Source organism: Felis catus, chromosome B2 (genome assembly GCF_018350175.1).
Source record: "Felis catus isolate Fca126 chromosome B2, F.catus_Fca126_mat1.0, whole genome shotgun sequence".
In the NCBI taxonomy this organism is placed as follows: domain Eukaryota; kingdom Metazoa; phylum Chordata; class Mammalia; order Carnivora; family Felidae; genus Felis; species Felis catus.
Window position 1 is genome coordinate 57,321,730 of NC_058372.1, and position 15,992 is coordinate 57,337,721.

General features: G+C 36.8%; 1 protein-coding gene across 7 annotated transcripts in view; it reads left to right on the top strand.

The window, feature by feature from the left end:
• PHF3 (PHD finger protein 3) overlaps positions 1-15,992 on the top strand; it is an 81,849-nt gene that overhangs the window by 32,468 nt on the left and 33,389 nt on the right. For 5 of the 7 annotated variants that reach the window (XM_045057704.1, XM_011282408.4, XM_045057705.1 and 2 more), the window contains one exon: positions 14,782-14,943. In XM_045057704.1, coding sequence (XP_044913639.1) covers positions 14,782-14,943 — 162 coding nt within the window. Of the gene's footprint in view, positions 1-13,691; positions 13,885-14,781; positions 14,944-15,992 lie in introns of all 7 variants that reach the window. The other 2 variants (XM_045057707.1, XM_045057706.1) reach the window with 2 other exon arrangements.

Here is a 15,992-nt window from a genome sequence, read left to right on the forward strand (position 1 = left end):
GGGATGTTGAGCAACTTTCATATACCTGGCCATTTGGCCACTTATTTTTATGTATTTTTATTATTGTTATTTTTTAATGTTTATTTTTGATAGAGAGAGAGAGAGAGAGAGAGAGAGAGAGAGAGAGAATGAGTAGGGGAGGGACAGAGAGAGAGGGAGACACAGAATCTGAAGCAGGCTCCAGGCTTCGCACTGTCAGCAGAGCCTGATGCAGGGCTCGAACCCAGACTGAGAGATCATGACCTAAGCCGAAGTCAGATGCTTAACCAACTGAGCCACCCAGGTGCCTCATATTCTTCTTTGGGAAAATGTTCAGTCCCTCTGCCTATTACTTCATTGGATTGTTTGTTTGCTGTTGAGTTCTGTGAGTTCTTTATATACTTTAGATATTAACCCCTTATCAGATACTTGATATGCATATTTTCTCCCATGCTGTAGGTTGCTATTTCATTTTGTTGATGGTTTCCTTTGCTGTGGAGTAGCTTTTTAGTTTGGTGTAATCCTGCTTTTGTATTTTTGTTTCTGTTGCCCATGCTTTTGGTGACAAAATCCAAAAAATTACTGCCAAAACTGAAAAAAAGAACCTACTCTCTATATTTTCTTCCAGGAGTTTTATGATTTCATGTCTTGCATTCCAGTCTTTAATTTATTTTGAGTTGATTTTTGTGTATGGTATGAGATAGAGGTCCATTTTCATTCTTTTGCATGTGGCTATCCAGTTTTCCCAACACTGTTCATTGAAGAGAATCCTTTCTTTCTCCATTGTATATTCTTGGCTCTGCTGTCATAAATTAATTGACTATATATGCATGTGTTTATTTCTGGGTTCTCTATGCTGTTCCACTGATGTGTGTGTATTTTTGTGCCAGTACGATATTGTTTTGATTGCTGTAGCTTCGTAATGTAGCTTGAAATCAGGGACCATGATGCCTCTAGCTTTGTTCTTCCTTCTCAAGATTGCTTTGGCTATTTGGGGTCTTTCGTGATTCCGTACAAATTTTAGGATTGATCTGTTTCTGTGATAAATGCCATTGGAATTTTGATAAGGATTGCATGAATCTATAGATTGCTTTGAGTAGTTTGGGAGTTTTAACATTAATTCTTCTACCATAGAATATCTTTCCATTTATTGTTGTCTTCATTTCTTTCATCAATGTCTTATAGTTTTCAGTGTAGAGATCTTTCATGTCCTTTGTTAAACTTACTCCTGTTACTCTTTTTGATGCAGTTGTAAATGGAAGGTTATATCTTTAATCTTTAATATTACTTGGCCAAAGTTCCTTTTAAATAGAGACTTTAGCAGTTCTACTCTTAAGAAGATTTAGTTCCTATGCATATATCCTGAAAAAAAGCTACTAATTGTATCTTTTTGAGTGAGTAGATGTTTTGTTGTTTGGTAGTTCCATGGTGGGATACTTCTGATCTTTGTTTTCTAAACTGTTAGCATTCTTACTCCTGAGTTCTGCAAGGTACTGCAAGGGGACAGTGCACTACTGTGATGGAGTAGAGGTGTTTTATTCTGTTTCTTTTGCTTGTTAAGGGTAATTCCATGATTAGAGTCTAGTTTAAGGTGATAGTTCTAATCTCTTGAGATAGAAACTTGGGAACAGTGACATTTGTGTATACTTTCATGTAGTTCATTTAAACTGCTTAAGGCTGAACACTTGTATGGTCTAGCTGTGTTCAAGGAATTAGGGATATACTAGAAAGCATAATGACAAATTCCTGCTCTCATGAAGTTTACATTTTATTTAATATTGTGTATAATACCATTAAAAGTCTTCTCTTGGGCTATTACAGATTAGTGATGTTAGTCTCACCTACTGAAAATTGTGTAATCCTCTAAGAACTTTTAGCTTGGCCTCATTTATGTTTGGTTTCCTATTATATTTGAGTAAAAGTGAACCAAACGTTATGGAACAAAGTGCATAATTGGGATCTGCTTCATTCAAATGGGAAACTCAGTAAACAATGGTAAGATCCGTATTATAAGACAGTTAAGTTGTATTTTTTTTCAAGCAATTCTTGTTTTATGGTATCATTCTCATTAGATACCATTCCGGGCATCAACAGCTTATGGTATGGCTCCTCAATTGTGAGGTATGATAACTTGCTTTGGCATAAAAGTGGTTGGTACTGTTTGTTCATTTAATAAATACTTACTGCATACTCATCAGGTACCAGACTGTTTCCAGTGCTGGAGAGTACAGTTTTGTTTGAGACAAATAAGGCCCCTGTCCTCACGGAGCTCACAAAAAATGTAAGGTGATAGAGAATGTCTGGTTGTTTGGTGGTGGAGGCCATGGTGTATTTGAGTTGGGCTGGTCAGAGGAGACATCTCTGTGAAGGTACCATTAAAAGTGGCAGTGTTCGAGGGCTGCCTGGGTGGCTCAGTCGGTTAAGCGTCTGACTCTTGATTTTGGCTCAGCTCATGGAATTGAGCCCCACATCAGGCTCTGCACTGACAGCACGGAACCTGTTTAGGATTCTCTATCTCCCTTTCTCCCAGCCCTTCCCCCACTGTCTCTCAAAATACATGAATAAATTAAAAAAAAAAATTGGAGTATTCATAGAGACATGTAGTGGCCAGCCTTTTGAAGATCCTGGATTCCTGCATAAGTAAAGTACCTTCCTTGTAGAGAAATAGCAGATGGAAAGTATGCATTGATTTAAGTGGTGGTTAGTTAATCCTTTTGTCAGATTAAAGTAATCCACTGTTAATAAATAATTCTCGTATCATCTTGGATTGTGATTATATGATTACATTCATATTTAGTTTTTTACCCAGGAGAGTCTGTAATTGGTAGAACATATAAATGAACTAGGAGACAAAGATTTTCTTATGTGCTATCCCACCAAAAAAGAAGAACACTAAGAAATAAAAATAAAATTTAGATAACCAAAAACAATCCTTAAGCAACTAAGTACTCCTTAGTACTCCATAAACACTCATGTTAACGTTGTTTACCTGGTCACTGTAAATTTTCCACATTTGGCCAGTAGGTGGCCAGGTGTCTCTTCTCTGTGCTTGTTTTTAGAAGAACTGGATGGAGCTAATCCATTTGAAAATTTGTTATGTGTGTTTTGATATTTTCCTTAATTTCATAATAAATATTTCCTGGCAGTTAAAAAAAGCTTTCTTATGATTTTAGCCCTTATGTCTTATATTTAGGTACATATTTAGATACTTATGAAATTAGATTTTCATGTTTCAAGACTAAGTTTTTATTTTCTTGTTTTCCATGGTCATGATTTGTAGTTAACATGATGGGATATCCACTCTACTTTTTGTTTTATCCGTGCTTGGTAGAATTGAAGGGTATATATACTCTGCCAAAATCCTTACAGTTGAATTTCAGTGTTATCACACATGATTTGGAAGTGCATTTTGTATACATTTATATATATATATTTATCATATATCTGTATTACTCTATTCTTTTGCTCTTTGCTTATAGTGCAGCTTCTGGAAAGAATTCTCTTGTGTTCTTTATCCCCAGTATCTTTCTTCCAGATTGTGACTCTGCTAGATCCCAAGACTGTTTCTTTTCTTTTCTTTTCTTTTCTTTCTTTTCTTTTCTTTTCTTTTCTTTTCTTTTCTTTTCTTTTCTTTTCTTTTCTTTTCTTTTCTTTTCCTTTCCTTTTTCTTTTTCTTTTTCTTTTTCTTTTTATCAGTGGTTTTCTATCAGTTGATCTCTGTCTTTTGAAATGATCTGTTCACTTGATTGGAACTCCTGTTATTCTGTCACCTGCCTGTCTTCTTTCTCTCAGTTTCTTTTGATACTCCTCTTCATTTTCCTGACCTCTAAGCACTGCACTATCTCAGGGTTCAGATTTTAGGTATCTTTTCTATTTTCTACTCACTGTTGTGCTGATTTTATCTAATTTTATAACTTAAAAAACTCTTTACGGGAGACCTGGCTTGCCTGGTCGATGGAGCATGGGACTCTTGAACTCAGGGTTGTAAGTTCAAGCCCCATGTTGGGTGTAAAGATTACTTAAAAAAAAAAATCTTGGGGCTCCTGGATGGCTCAGTTGGTTGAGTGTCCATCTGACTCTTGATTTCGACTGGTCATGATCCCAGGGTCATGGTATAGAGTACCTCGTTGGGCTTGGCTCTGAGTGTGGAGCTTAAGATTCTCTCTCTCTTTCTCTCAAATAAAATAAAATAAATAATTAAAAAATCTTTGAAAAATACTCTATAATTAAACTCATGTATGTATTTGTATATGTATGTGTATTTTTAGCCTCAACTTCTGGTCTAAACTCCAGACACCTGTGTTAATGTCTTTGGCTGTCTATTGGGCATCTTAAACTTAATGTCTGAACTCTTGATGCCTATTTTCCCACCCCCCAGTTCCCTTAGTGCCAATTCTTCCTATAGTCTTTCCCATCTCTATAAATGGCAAGTCCTTTTGAATTGCTCAGCAAAAAACTTTGAAGTCGTTATTTTACTTTCATATTTTCTCTTTCATATTTTCATATTTAGTTGGTCAGCAAATCTTGTTGGCTTTGTTTTCAGGATATATCCAGAATCTGGCTACTTCTCATTTTCTTCACTACCATTGTGGTCTTAGCCATTTCCATCTCTCACCTGGATTATAGCATTAGCCTGTAAGTGGCTTCCCAGCTTCTGCCCTTTGGGATTTGTTACAGTCTGTTCTGAAGAGAGTACCAAAAGTAATCTTTTACAAAGTTAGATCATAATCATGCCTGTGTGTTCACAGTGCTCTGGTAACTTTCTGCTTCATACAAAGAAAAAAAAAACTAAAGTCCTTGTAGCTTAGACCCTTCTTAGTTTCCCCTGGTACCTCTGTATGTAATATTATCTTCTGTTCTTCTCACTTTCCCTAATCTAGCCACAGAGACCTGCCCCCAATCTATTCTGATATCCTAGTCATGTTTCTTCTTCAGGGTCTAGGTATTTGATATGCCTTCTAAAAAGCGGTTGTCCCAACTTGTTCAGATTTTTCTTCCTTTTTTAAAAATGTTTATTTATTTTAGGGGCGCCTGGGTGGCGCAGTCAGTTGAGCGTCTGACTTCAGCCAGGTCACGATCTCGCGGTCCGTGAGTTCGAGCCCCGCGTCAGGCTCTGGGCTGATGGCTCAGAGCCTGGAGCCTGTTTCCGATTCTGTGTCTCCCTCTCTCTCTCTGCCCCTCCCCCGTTCATGCTCTGTCTCTCTCTGTCCCAAAAATAAATAAACGTTGAAAAAAAAATTTTAAAAAAATGTTTATTTTAGAGAGGGAGAGAGAGAAAGACAAAGTGCGAATGGGGAGGGACAGAGAGAGAGGGAGACACAGAATCCGAGGCAGGTTCCAGGCTCTGAGCTGTCAGTACAGAGCCTCATGTGGGGCTTGAACCCATGAAGTATGAGATCATGACCTGAGCCAAAGTCAGATACTTAACTGACTGAGCCATTCCCAGGCTCCTTCCAGCCCATATAGTACCTTTTTAGGAATTCGAAAAAGACATCCTTGGGGGTACCTGTGTGGCTCAGTTGATTAAGCAGCTGACTCTTGATCTTGGCTCAGGTCATGATCTCACAGTACTGAGTTCAAGCCCCACGTTAGGCTCTGTGCTGGTAGCGTGGAGCCTGCTTGGGATTCTCTCCTCCCCCCCCCCCCCCCCCCCCCCCGCCTCTGCCTCCTGTGTGTGTATGTGCATGCACGTGCTCTCCCTCTCTCTCTCAAATAAATCAACTTAAAAAAAAAAAAAAGTCATCCTTTTCTCCTATGTAAGCTTGGAGAGCAGACAGAGGCCTGGATTTCAGTCTTCACTTTTCCTGTAGGCCAGAAGCTGTTGTGCAGTAAACAACCGGTACAAGTATCCCTGGCTTTTGCTGGCTATTTATTAAATTACAAATCATCCTTTATTCCTCTCTCCAGGCTATTACTCTTTCCTTTTAATTAAGACTTATCATGTAACATGGTGTATGTTTGTCCCACCCTCATTTTAAAATGAAGCTTTATGGAAACAGTTTTTTAAAAATTTTATATTTTATGGAAAACATCAAACAGAGTATAATGAAGCTCAGTGTACCTGTTACTTAGCTTAAACAGTTAATAGTTGGTTTTATTTCATTTATACCCCACTCCTCCTTACCTGCCCCCACCCCAGGATTATTTGAAGCACAGCCCAAAAGTCATGTAATTTCATTTGTAAATATTTCAGCATGTATCGCTAATATAAGAATTCTTTATTTTAAGAAATAGCCACAGTAATATTATCCAAATATTAAAAGAACTTTAAAGATAGTTCTTAATATTTTCAAGTGTGCAGTCAGCTTCCAGTTTTACCCAGTTCCCTAAACACTTTTTTTTTTAAGTTTGAATTGGAATTGAAATAACGTCAATATATTGAGTTGGTTAGTATGTAAGTATATATCAGTCTGTATAAGTACCCCCATCCAGTCCTTTTTTAATATTGTTGAAGAAACACGATCATTTTGTCTTTGAGTATTCTGTATCATTGGTGTCTAAAATAATCTGGGCCAGCATGTGACATACAATAGGTACTCAGTAAATGTTTTTAAAGGCATTAACTGAAAGGTAAATATAGTATTCTAGGAGGGAATTCAAGTGTTAAATTTTTAGGGAATGATTACCATCTCACTTTTATGTTAGCTTAGTAGAATGATCTTGGCAATAAGAGAAATTATTTAGACAGTTGAGAAGGGATCACATGAAGGGCACTTAGGGCTGTAGAAATTTATTTGAAAAAAATCTGCCAAGATATACTTAATAATTGCTACCATTTAAGATCTTGTTATTTGTCTACCAAGCAAATATTAGAAGCTATATTAGCTAAAAAAAAAAAAAACAAAAAACTGATATTAGTTAATTCAGTTTTCACAGCAACCTTTCAGTGAAGGGTTTAATTTGTCTTCATTCCCCATTGAGGTAATTAAAATTTAGTGGGGGAAGTGGAGGAGAAGTGGGTGCTTGGCATTAATGTTTTTCTTAACAAACTTTATGAAACCAGACACCACTCCTTAAAACCTTGTGCATGGATAACTTTGATAAAAAGGAAAAAAATTAAAAAGTGGCATCAATAATACTACTTATTTCTACATAGAAAACCTTTGTTTAATGTGTCTCTTTTTAGCTTCATTTTCTAGGCAATCACAGATATTTTGGAAAATTTTTTTTAACAGAACTATTTTAATGTGAGATGGATTAGGAAATGTAAGTTCAGAAAGGGAAAAATCTCTGAAATAACCATTACTAGCATTTTGGTGTATGTTTTTTAGTATGTGTGAATATAGAACTTGGGAAACAGTTGTATTATGCCACGTGAAGTTCTTTCCCTCCTATAATGCCCGTTTAGCATATTGAAGACCGAAGATCTGTGGTGAAAAAACAGTTCTAATTGCTTTAACCCAGTGTCTGTCTTCTAGACTTCTTTGATAATGGAAATATTTGTGCACATTTAAATATAAGGCTTTAGAATGTATTAGATTATGGCAGAAAGGATGGATAATTTGATAGTATTGGAGTAACTGAAGATAACATTCTAAAGAAAAGTTACCTTAGATTGACACCAAATAATACTAAAATAAAATAAGGGAAAGTATTTGCATCAAATAGGTAACATAGACAATTACATATAGAATTCTAATACATTAAAAACACCTTCACACCTGAGTGGGAGAGTAGGCAAAGCTAACAAATACAAAAAGGCAGTATACACATCTGAAGTGTTCAAGGTTTTTTAGTAACTGTGTTTCTTTTAAAAATCTGAGACTCAACGCTAGTGAGTTCTTGATATGAATCTCTTTACACTGTAAATTGTTTGTAATCCCTTTGGAAAGCCATGTGATGAGATATATAAAATAATAAGATACGTATATTCTCATTCTTTGGCGCAGTAAACCTATGTGTTAAAGTTTATTGTAAAGAAGGAACTGAGAAAAATGTGCATAGTAGCGGTATTTGTATTTTTTCAAATTAGGAACATCTAATATCTAAAATGATATATTCACCCAAAATGGTTAATTTTATGTAACATACAACTTGATGTATATCATGCCACAGCCTCTTTGAGGAATGAGAGTATGAATCATCCATGAAGGAAATAACTTTTCCTAAGGGGAGTCCAGGTAGAGGCTGGGTGGTATTTTGCAACATTAGAGGAAAAAGCTGTGGGGGCTCTGTTAGGAGGATGTAACCATAAAATTTCTTTTTCTACTTCAGAACACAGGCCTTGTAAAAAGATATCTAACCTTTATTATTGTGATGCTGCAACATCATGCTCTTTAGTTTTTTATGAAGTCTGATACTTAATGTCAACTTTTTCTTTTAAGTTTACTTATTTATTTTGAGAGAGTGAGCAAGAGCACTAGCAGGGTAGAGACAGAGAGATGGAGAGAGAGGATTCCAAGTAGGCCCTGCACTGCCAGCATAGAGCCCAATGTGGGGCTTGAACTCACAAACCAGGAGGAGTTCATGACCGGAGCCAAAGCCACGGGTTGGACACTTAACTGACTGAGCCACCCAGGTGCCCCAATGCCAACTTCTATAAAAGAGGAAACAGTTGTCCTAGAAATAGTTGAGTTTGGCCTTTTGCACTGCCAGCATGAATTAAGGCATGTCAAATGTGAAGAATTTCATACTGTACTGTGGTTCTCCCTTTTATATGGTATTAGAGTGATTTAAACTAATCCTGTTCTTGAGAAATTCAGTAAGTTTAACTCCAAATGGTTTGGTTTTATTTTCTTTATCTCATTTACCTCTTTTTCCCAAAAAGATAGATTAGAAGTAAATGGTCTGGAATAAAGTAATATTAGTGTTGGGAGGATTTCACATAGACTTGACTGACCTCAGAACTCAGATTAAATTAGGGCCATTTGCAGGTGAGGTTGGGAGGAATTTTAATGTGATCTAAACTCAAGCTCAGGGATTTCTGAGTATGATGATAGATTTCATGCCAAAATTTCAAAATGAGAGTGACCTCTAATTCTGGAATCTGGGAGGGATGAAAAAGCATATTGTTTTTTTCTGTATGGCATAACCATACACTTGTCTTCTAAAGAGTCCGGGTCATAGCACTGTTTTGGTAACCCAAAGGTTCCATTTTAGTGAATTTAAAAAGTTGAGATGTCAAATATTAAATCTTGGTTAGCCTTGTGGCAGAAGGAGGGGGAGATGTGGGAGGTCCCTGAAAATAGGTAGTGTTCTGAAAAGAACCCAGATTCTCCTTTACTTCTGTTCATTTTCTTAGCACAAACAGTTGGATTAAACTCTTTAAAACACAAATACCTAATTTGGAGGGTTTTGCTAGAGATTATTCATTCTGCATTGTGAATTACCTTTAGTTAGATGAATAGATTCAAAGAAAGAAATTTCAGATACTTTTAAAAATTTGATTTGTTATGGGGAGAGTTGAGGAAAAGCAGTGAGGGGAAGGAATATATAATTTTTGAGGGTGAATACATGAGCAGGGAGACTGAAACAGAAGCTAAGTGCCAGATACTGTTCTAAGCATTTTATACATATTAATTTAATCATCACAGCCACCCTCTGAGCCACTAGTATTTTTCCATTTTATTGAAGAATTTGAGGCACAGAGAAGTTACGTTAGGTGCTTTACTTGTTGGGGGCATTGTTCAGATGAGAGCCCTGGGTATGTTGGAAACCATGTAGAGCTTGATTTAATGTAATGATGCACTTCTTTAAAATTTTTTTTTTTTTTTAACGTTTAATCATTTTTGGGAGACAGAGACAGAGCGCAAGTCGGGGAGGAGCAGAGAGAGAAGGAGACACAGAATATGAAGCAGGCTCCAGGCTCTGAGCTGTCAGACAGCACAGGGGCCAACGCAGGGCTCTAACTCATGGACCAGACCCGCGAGATCATGACCTGAGCTGAAGTAGGGCGCTTAACCGACTGAGCCACTCAAGCGCCCCTAAAGATGCACTTCTTTAGGTAAAGGAAATGTGTCAGGTAGAGCAGAAGTACAAAAAAGGCTGCATTCTTGGAAATGTCAATTCTGAGAAACATCTCAAATGCAGTCTTAGATGTAATTGTAGCTTGTTGCCTTAGGAGGTTTGTGTATGATGATGGGATCTCAAGGCATCACTACCTTCCAAGTTATTTTCCAGCATACACACAAACCTGTGGAGATCTTTGTTGATTTTTCCCTCCTCCCCTTCCTCTCTCCATCTCCTTTCTTCCTCTTCTCCCTTCCTTCCTCTTTCTTTCTTTCTTTCTTTCTTTCTTTCTTTCTTTCTTTCTTTCTTTCTCTCTCTCTCTCTCTCTCTCTCTCTCTCTCTCTTTCTTTCTCTTTCTCTCTCTCTCTCTCTTTCTTTCTTTCTTTCTTTCTTTCTTTCTTTCTTTCTTTCTTTCTTTCCTTCTTTCCTTCTTTCCTTCTTTCCTTCTTTCCTTCTTTCCCTCCCTTTTTTCTCTCTCCTTCCTTCCTTCCTTCCTTCCTTCCTTCCTTCCTTCCTTCCTTCCTTCCTTCCTTCCTTCCTTCCTTCCTTCCTTCCTTCCTTCCTTCCTTCCTTCTTGCCGCATTCTCTTTCCCTTCCCATTCCGCATCTCCTTTTGTAAAGGTAATTCTCCCTACCTCACCTCCTTACATTTCCCTTCCCCATTTGTCACTTAAATAGAGAAATCGTCTTTTGTCCCTTTAACTTCCTTTAGTTGATTGTCCTCCTTTTCTGTCTTTTACCATTACACTTCTTAAAAATAAAAGAGAGACTGCAGTTGTCATTCTTTATTCATTCACTTTTTAACCTTTGTCATCTGGTCCTCTGTTTCTGTGTGTCAAATTAGTGGATTTTCCTCCTTCCTTTGTTTTCTCTTGTAGCATTAACCTTCCTGATCCCTACTTCATTGAAATTTTCCTTACCCTTTTTTTTGTGATGTTTTATTACCTTGATGCTTCTTTGCCTGCTCTTTTTATTTTTTATTATTATTTTTTATTTTATTTTTTTTCAATGTTTATTTATTTTTGGGACAGAGAGAGACAGAGCATGAACAGGGGAGGGGCAGAGAGAGAGGGAGACACAGAATCGGAAACAGGCTCCAGGCTCTGAGCCATCAGCCCAGAGCCCGACGCGGGGCTCGAACTCACGGACCATGAGAACCTGACCTGGCTGAAGTCGGACGCTTAACCGACTGCGCCACCCAGGCGCCCTTGCCTGCTCTTTTTAATGTCATCAGTATATCCAAAAAGTGAAGTCACTACTTCACTTCCAAATTTGTTCTTTCCAACTTCTGTCTTCTGGTTAGTGAAAACCTTTTCTCACTTATCAACATTTAAATTTTCCTGGCCTCTTCTTTTCCCTAATTCTTTTGCTCAACCAATATTTCTGGAGTACATCTTGTATACCAGGTCATTATTCTATGTTCTGGAGTTTCAGCATTGAACGAGAGAGAGAGAGTGCGAGAGAGAGAGAGAGAGAGAGAGAGAGAGTTCTGACTTGTAGAGTTACATTCTAGTGGAGAAGATAGTTATTAAACAGATATTAATCAGGTAGTGTGAAACATGTTTTAAAGGATAAAGTACACTAAGGGTCTTTAGGCAGTGATGAGAGTGTTGGGTAAGATTGTTAGGAAAAGTTTCTCTGAGAAGGTGATATTTGAGTAAAACTTGAAAGAAGCAAGAGAGGGAGCCATATGGATATCTGGGAGAATAGCATCCTAGCCAGAGGGAATAACAAGTAACAGAACCCTGAGATCTTATACTTTCCTGTATTAGGAAAGGTTTGTGTGACTGGAGTGGGGTGAGTTATAGAGCGATAGGTGAAAAGTCAGAGAAGTTGGCTGGGGAAGATCTTAGGATCCTGTGGGCCCTGGTTAGGATTTGGGGCATAAATCTAAGTGTGGTGGTGTGGTGGCAAGAGTTTGGAGGGTCTTGAAGAGAAGAATGGTAACAAGATAAGACTTCATATTTTAGAAGGATCACTGTGATGACTGTGTGGGGAGTAAACTGTATGTGTATGTGGTGGTGGGGGGGTGGTGTGTGGCAGTAGAAGAACCTACGACACTATTACAGTATGGTCTTGATGAGAAATGATGGTAATTTGGAGTAGAATGTTAGTTGTGGAGATGGTAAATGGTCAGATGAGTAAATGATGGTAATTTGGAGTAGAATGTTAGTTGTGGAGATGGTAAATGGTCAGATGAGTAAATGATGGTAATTTGGAGTAGAATGTTAGTTGTGGAGATGGTAAATGGTCAGATGAGTTTTATAGATAGAATTAGGATATACTGATCACCTGGATGTGGTATATGAGGAGAGAAGAGCTAAGGATAGTTCAGGAGTTTGGGGTTTGAACAACTGGGTGAATGGAGGTTCCATTACCAGAAATACCTTAGGAGGGGCAGTTTTATTTAGGCGAGGGGGGGAATGGGTGGAAGCAGTGTTTATTTTCAGTATGTTAAGCTTGAGGTATCTGTTAGACAACCTCGTGTGGAGATGTTAAATTATCCTCTTCCAGAGGTTAAATGTGAACTTGGGGCTGGAGAAAATAATTTTGGGAGTCATACAAATGTAGATGGTACTGGATGAGAGCACTTGGGGAGGTTTGAATGTAGATAAAGATGAGAGGTGGGAGGATTGACTCTTAAGTCCTCCAGCACGTAGACATCTGCAAGAAGAAGAGGCTCTGTCAAAGGATATTAAGAAGTGGCTAGTGAGATAGGAAGAAGTGTGATGTTCACAAGTGAAGTGAGGGGAAAGGGATTCAGGAAGGGGAGATGGGTCAGCTGGGTCAGAAGCTACTAGCAGATGGAGCAAGAGAAAACGTAATAATTGACTTTTGGATTGGGCTTGCTAAATCCCATTGATTCTGCATTGCAATATAGCTCTAAAATTCAGAACATAACTTTTCGCTCCCTGCCAATAAACACTGTTAATCAGGCTTTATTTGCTTTTCTCTTGGACTATTTTTATCTTTTGAACTTTTTCTTTCTCTCCTGATTACAATACAGAATACATGCTGATTGTAGAAAAGGTTGGAAAACAAAGAGACAGCGTGAAAATGATGTAAAAAACCTAAATTCCTTATCTACCTTACCACTAGACCTAATCACTGGTAATACTCCAGTGCTTCCCCCCCCCCACCTGTCCATTTCTATCTATGCATATTTGTAATGCATAAATTGTATACATGCTTTTATATAAAATTGGGATGAAACGTCTTACATTTTGTTTTTTTAAATGAATGTTAAAACATTTTTGAGAATGTGTGTGAATTTGTGGCAACATAAGTATTTCATCATGATGGAATAGCCTTCTAAACTGAACTCCCTACCCGTTTCTCCCCTAATTATATCTTAAATGAGTCCTGATGAATTTTCCTAAAGTATATTCTTTAAGGTTTTAGTGCATAGGAATAGTGATTAAAGCATAGACTATTTTTGAGAGTGATAACACGCATATAGCAGGAAATGTGGAAAACAGGAAATATATTTTATAGAATAACCATTATTATGATTTTCATCTTTTTGCTAATATTTTTTGTTTGTCTGAGTGTACATGCACATGCATTTCGTTTTTTTTTTTTTTACTAACAAAGATCACACTGTTTTCTAGCCAGCTTTTTTTTCATAATTTATTCTTTTTATAATTTATTGATCAAAGTATATAAGCAGTTTCATTGTTCTGTTTGTTGTCAAAGTGCTCTTCAAAAAGATTGTACCATTTGAAAGTATATTTATAAAGAATTTTGTTCTCTTTAAATTTTAGGATAGACCACTATCTTGTTGAGCTCTTTTAATTGAAGTTCTTCTTGGATACAAAGATGAGGACTAGATAACTTCTTGAGGTTCCTTCTAACCCCTAGGATGAAGATAATAACTAACATTTGTGTAGTGCTCTAAAGTTTACAAAGTGAGTTCTCATACATCATCTCACTTGATCCTCACAACAGCCCTGTGAGGTAGGTAGGACAGGTATTGTTATTCTCATTTTAGAGATAAAGAAACTGATAGAGAGGTTAAGTGACTTGGTCAAGTTTTATTTAAGTGTTTTAGTTGGGATTTGAATCCAGGCCTTCTGATCTAAATAATCACATTCTTTTTACAAGATTTCATTCAGCTGCACATTTAGAATTGCTATATGTCAGCCAGTTAAGTGAAGTAAATTTGTTATTATAATTCAGAATATACAGTGTTTATATTTTCTTCAGTGTCCTCCAGTCCTTTTCCATATCTCCCCCTTCCCATTAAATGAAATGCTCTCTCTTTTGACTAGAAGGTAATTTAATTATATAGCTATATTAAACCCCTACAATTTTACCTGGCATTTGAGAGAGGGGAAAGTTATATTATATTTTCCATTTCTCTGTGTATATTTTTTCGCTACCTCTCAAAGGTATACCTATATTACTTTCACACATCCAGCATAAAGTCTTGAATAAAATTACACTTAGAACTAGAATCTTTTGCATCTAGCATGAACTCAGAATCACAAGCTTTTCAGAGCATTAAACTTTTGTACTACTTTAACCAAAATTGGGATAATTGAGTTTTCAGGTATAGGTGCTTATGATAGTCACAGAGGTACAGTGAATATTAAGTGAGAGTGATGGCACAGGCCAAATCAAGAACAATTGTAGCTATTCTACACTAGTTACCTCATAAGGTAAAAGTTTGTAAAATTGAATTGGGAGCTTGATAGTGGCAATATCACACAATAGGAATAGAACTAAGTTTTCATGACCCTATAGGGTAGTATTGCATTAAACTGTCTCACAGTGTTTTCTGTACTGCCTTTATGTACTTAAGGTCCTCGATATTTTTAAAATTAATTTTCTTGTTTTTATTTTTTTTTCTAGTTGTTGGTCTTGACGATATTATGGACGAAGGTGTTGTTAAAGAAAGTGGCAATGATACCATTGATGAAGAAGAACTGATTTTACCTAACAGGAATTTGAGGGACAAAGTAGAAGAAAATTCAGTGAGGTCACCAAGAAAATCACCTCGTTTAATGGCACAAGGTAATCCTTCCAGAGAGGTTCTAGCTAGAAAATCCAAGGTATAGAGACAGATGTGATAGGTCATGACCTTGCTAAGCAGAGATATATTTTCATGGTGCTTGCTAATCTCAGCATTTTGATAATAATCAATTTTGAGATTATATCAGTTTGTTGGTATAGTTTTTAAAATTTTCATTGAAATTATATATTTACAAAATTTATTTATTTAATTTTAGTTTAGTTTAATTTAATTTTAATTTAATTTAATTTTAGTTTAGTTTATTCATTTTTGAGAGACAGAAACACAGCACGAGTGAGGGAGGGGCAGAGAGAGAGACACACACACAGACTCCAAAGTGGGCTCTAGGCTCTGAGCTGTCAGCACAGAGTCCAGCACAGAGCTCGACACGGAGCTCAAATTCACAAACCGTGAGCTCATGACCTGAGCTGAAGTTGGATGCTTAACTGACTGAGCTACCCAGGCACCCCTATATTTACAAAATTTAAAGGGTTCACTAATTCTGTAAGTTTCTAATACTTCTTTTTCCCCAGAGGAAATAATTCTTTCAGCTGGTATTATTAATTTTTTGGTATTTAGTTTCATGTCTCTGAGTAACATATTACTACTTTTTGATTATTCTGATACAAGTATTTTTATTGACTTCCCACTCTGGATGATGAATTTAGTGTTTTTTTCCTCTTGTTCTCATCACACAAAAGTACATTCTCTAATTTTGTTACGTCACTAGTAATTATGTTATTGTGACTCTGTATGCTGTTAGAGATGATCGATTTTAATAAACTGAGGTTACTTTTCCTATACAACTTTTTGTCTTTCTGACTTAATAGTTGTTTTTGTTCATTTGCTTTATAGTTTTGTATATTTGTACATAGCTTTCTTTGTACATATCAGTAATACCTCAACACTCTGCTGGTGTCTAAATCTTTCCTAAAAATACTTGTGCATATCAGATGTTCTGTCATTTTCATTTTATTGAAGAAACTGGAGCTTTCTGATCTGCTCCCATGTGCACTGTATAAGCCTGATGCATAGCTATTATCTAGGGATC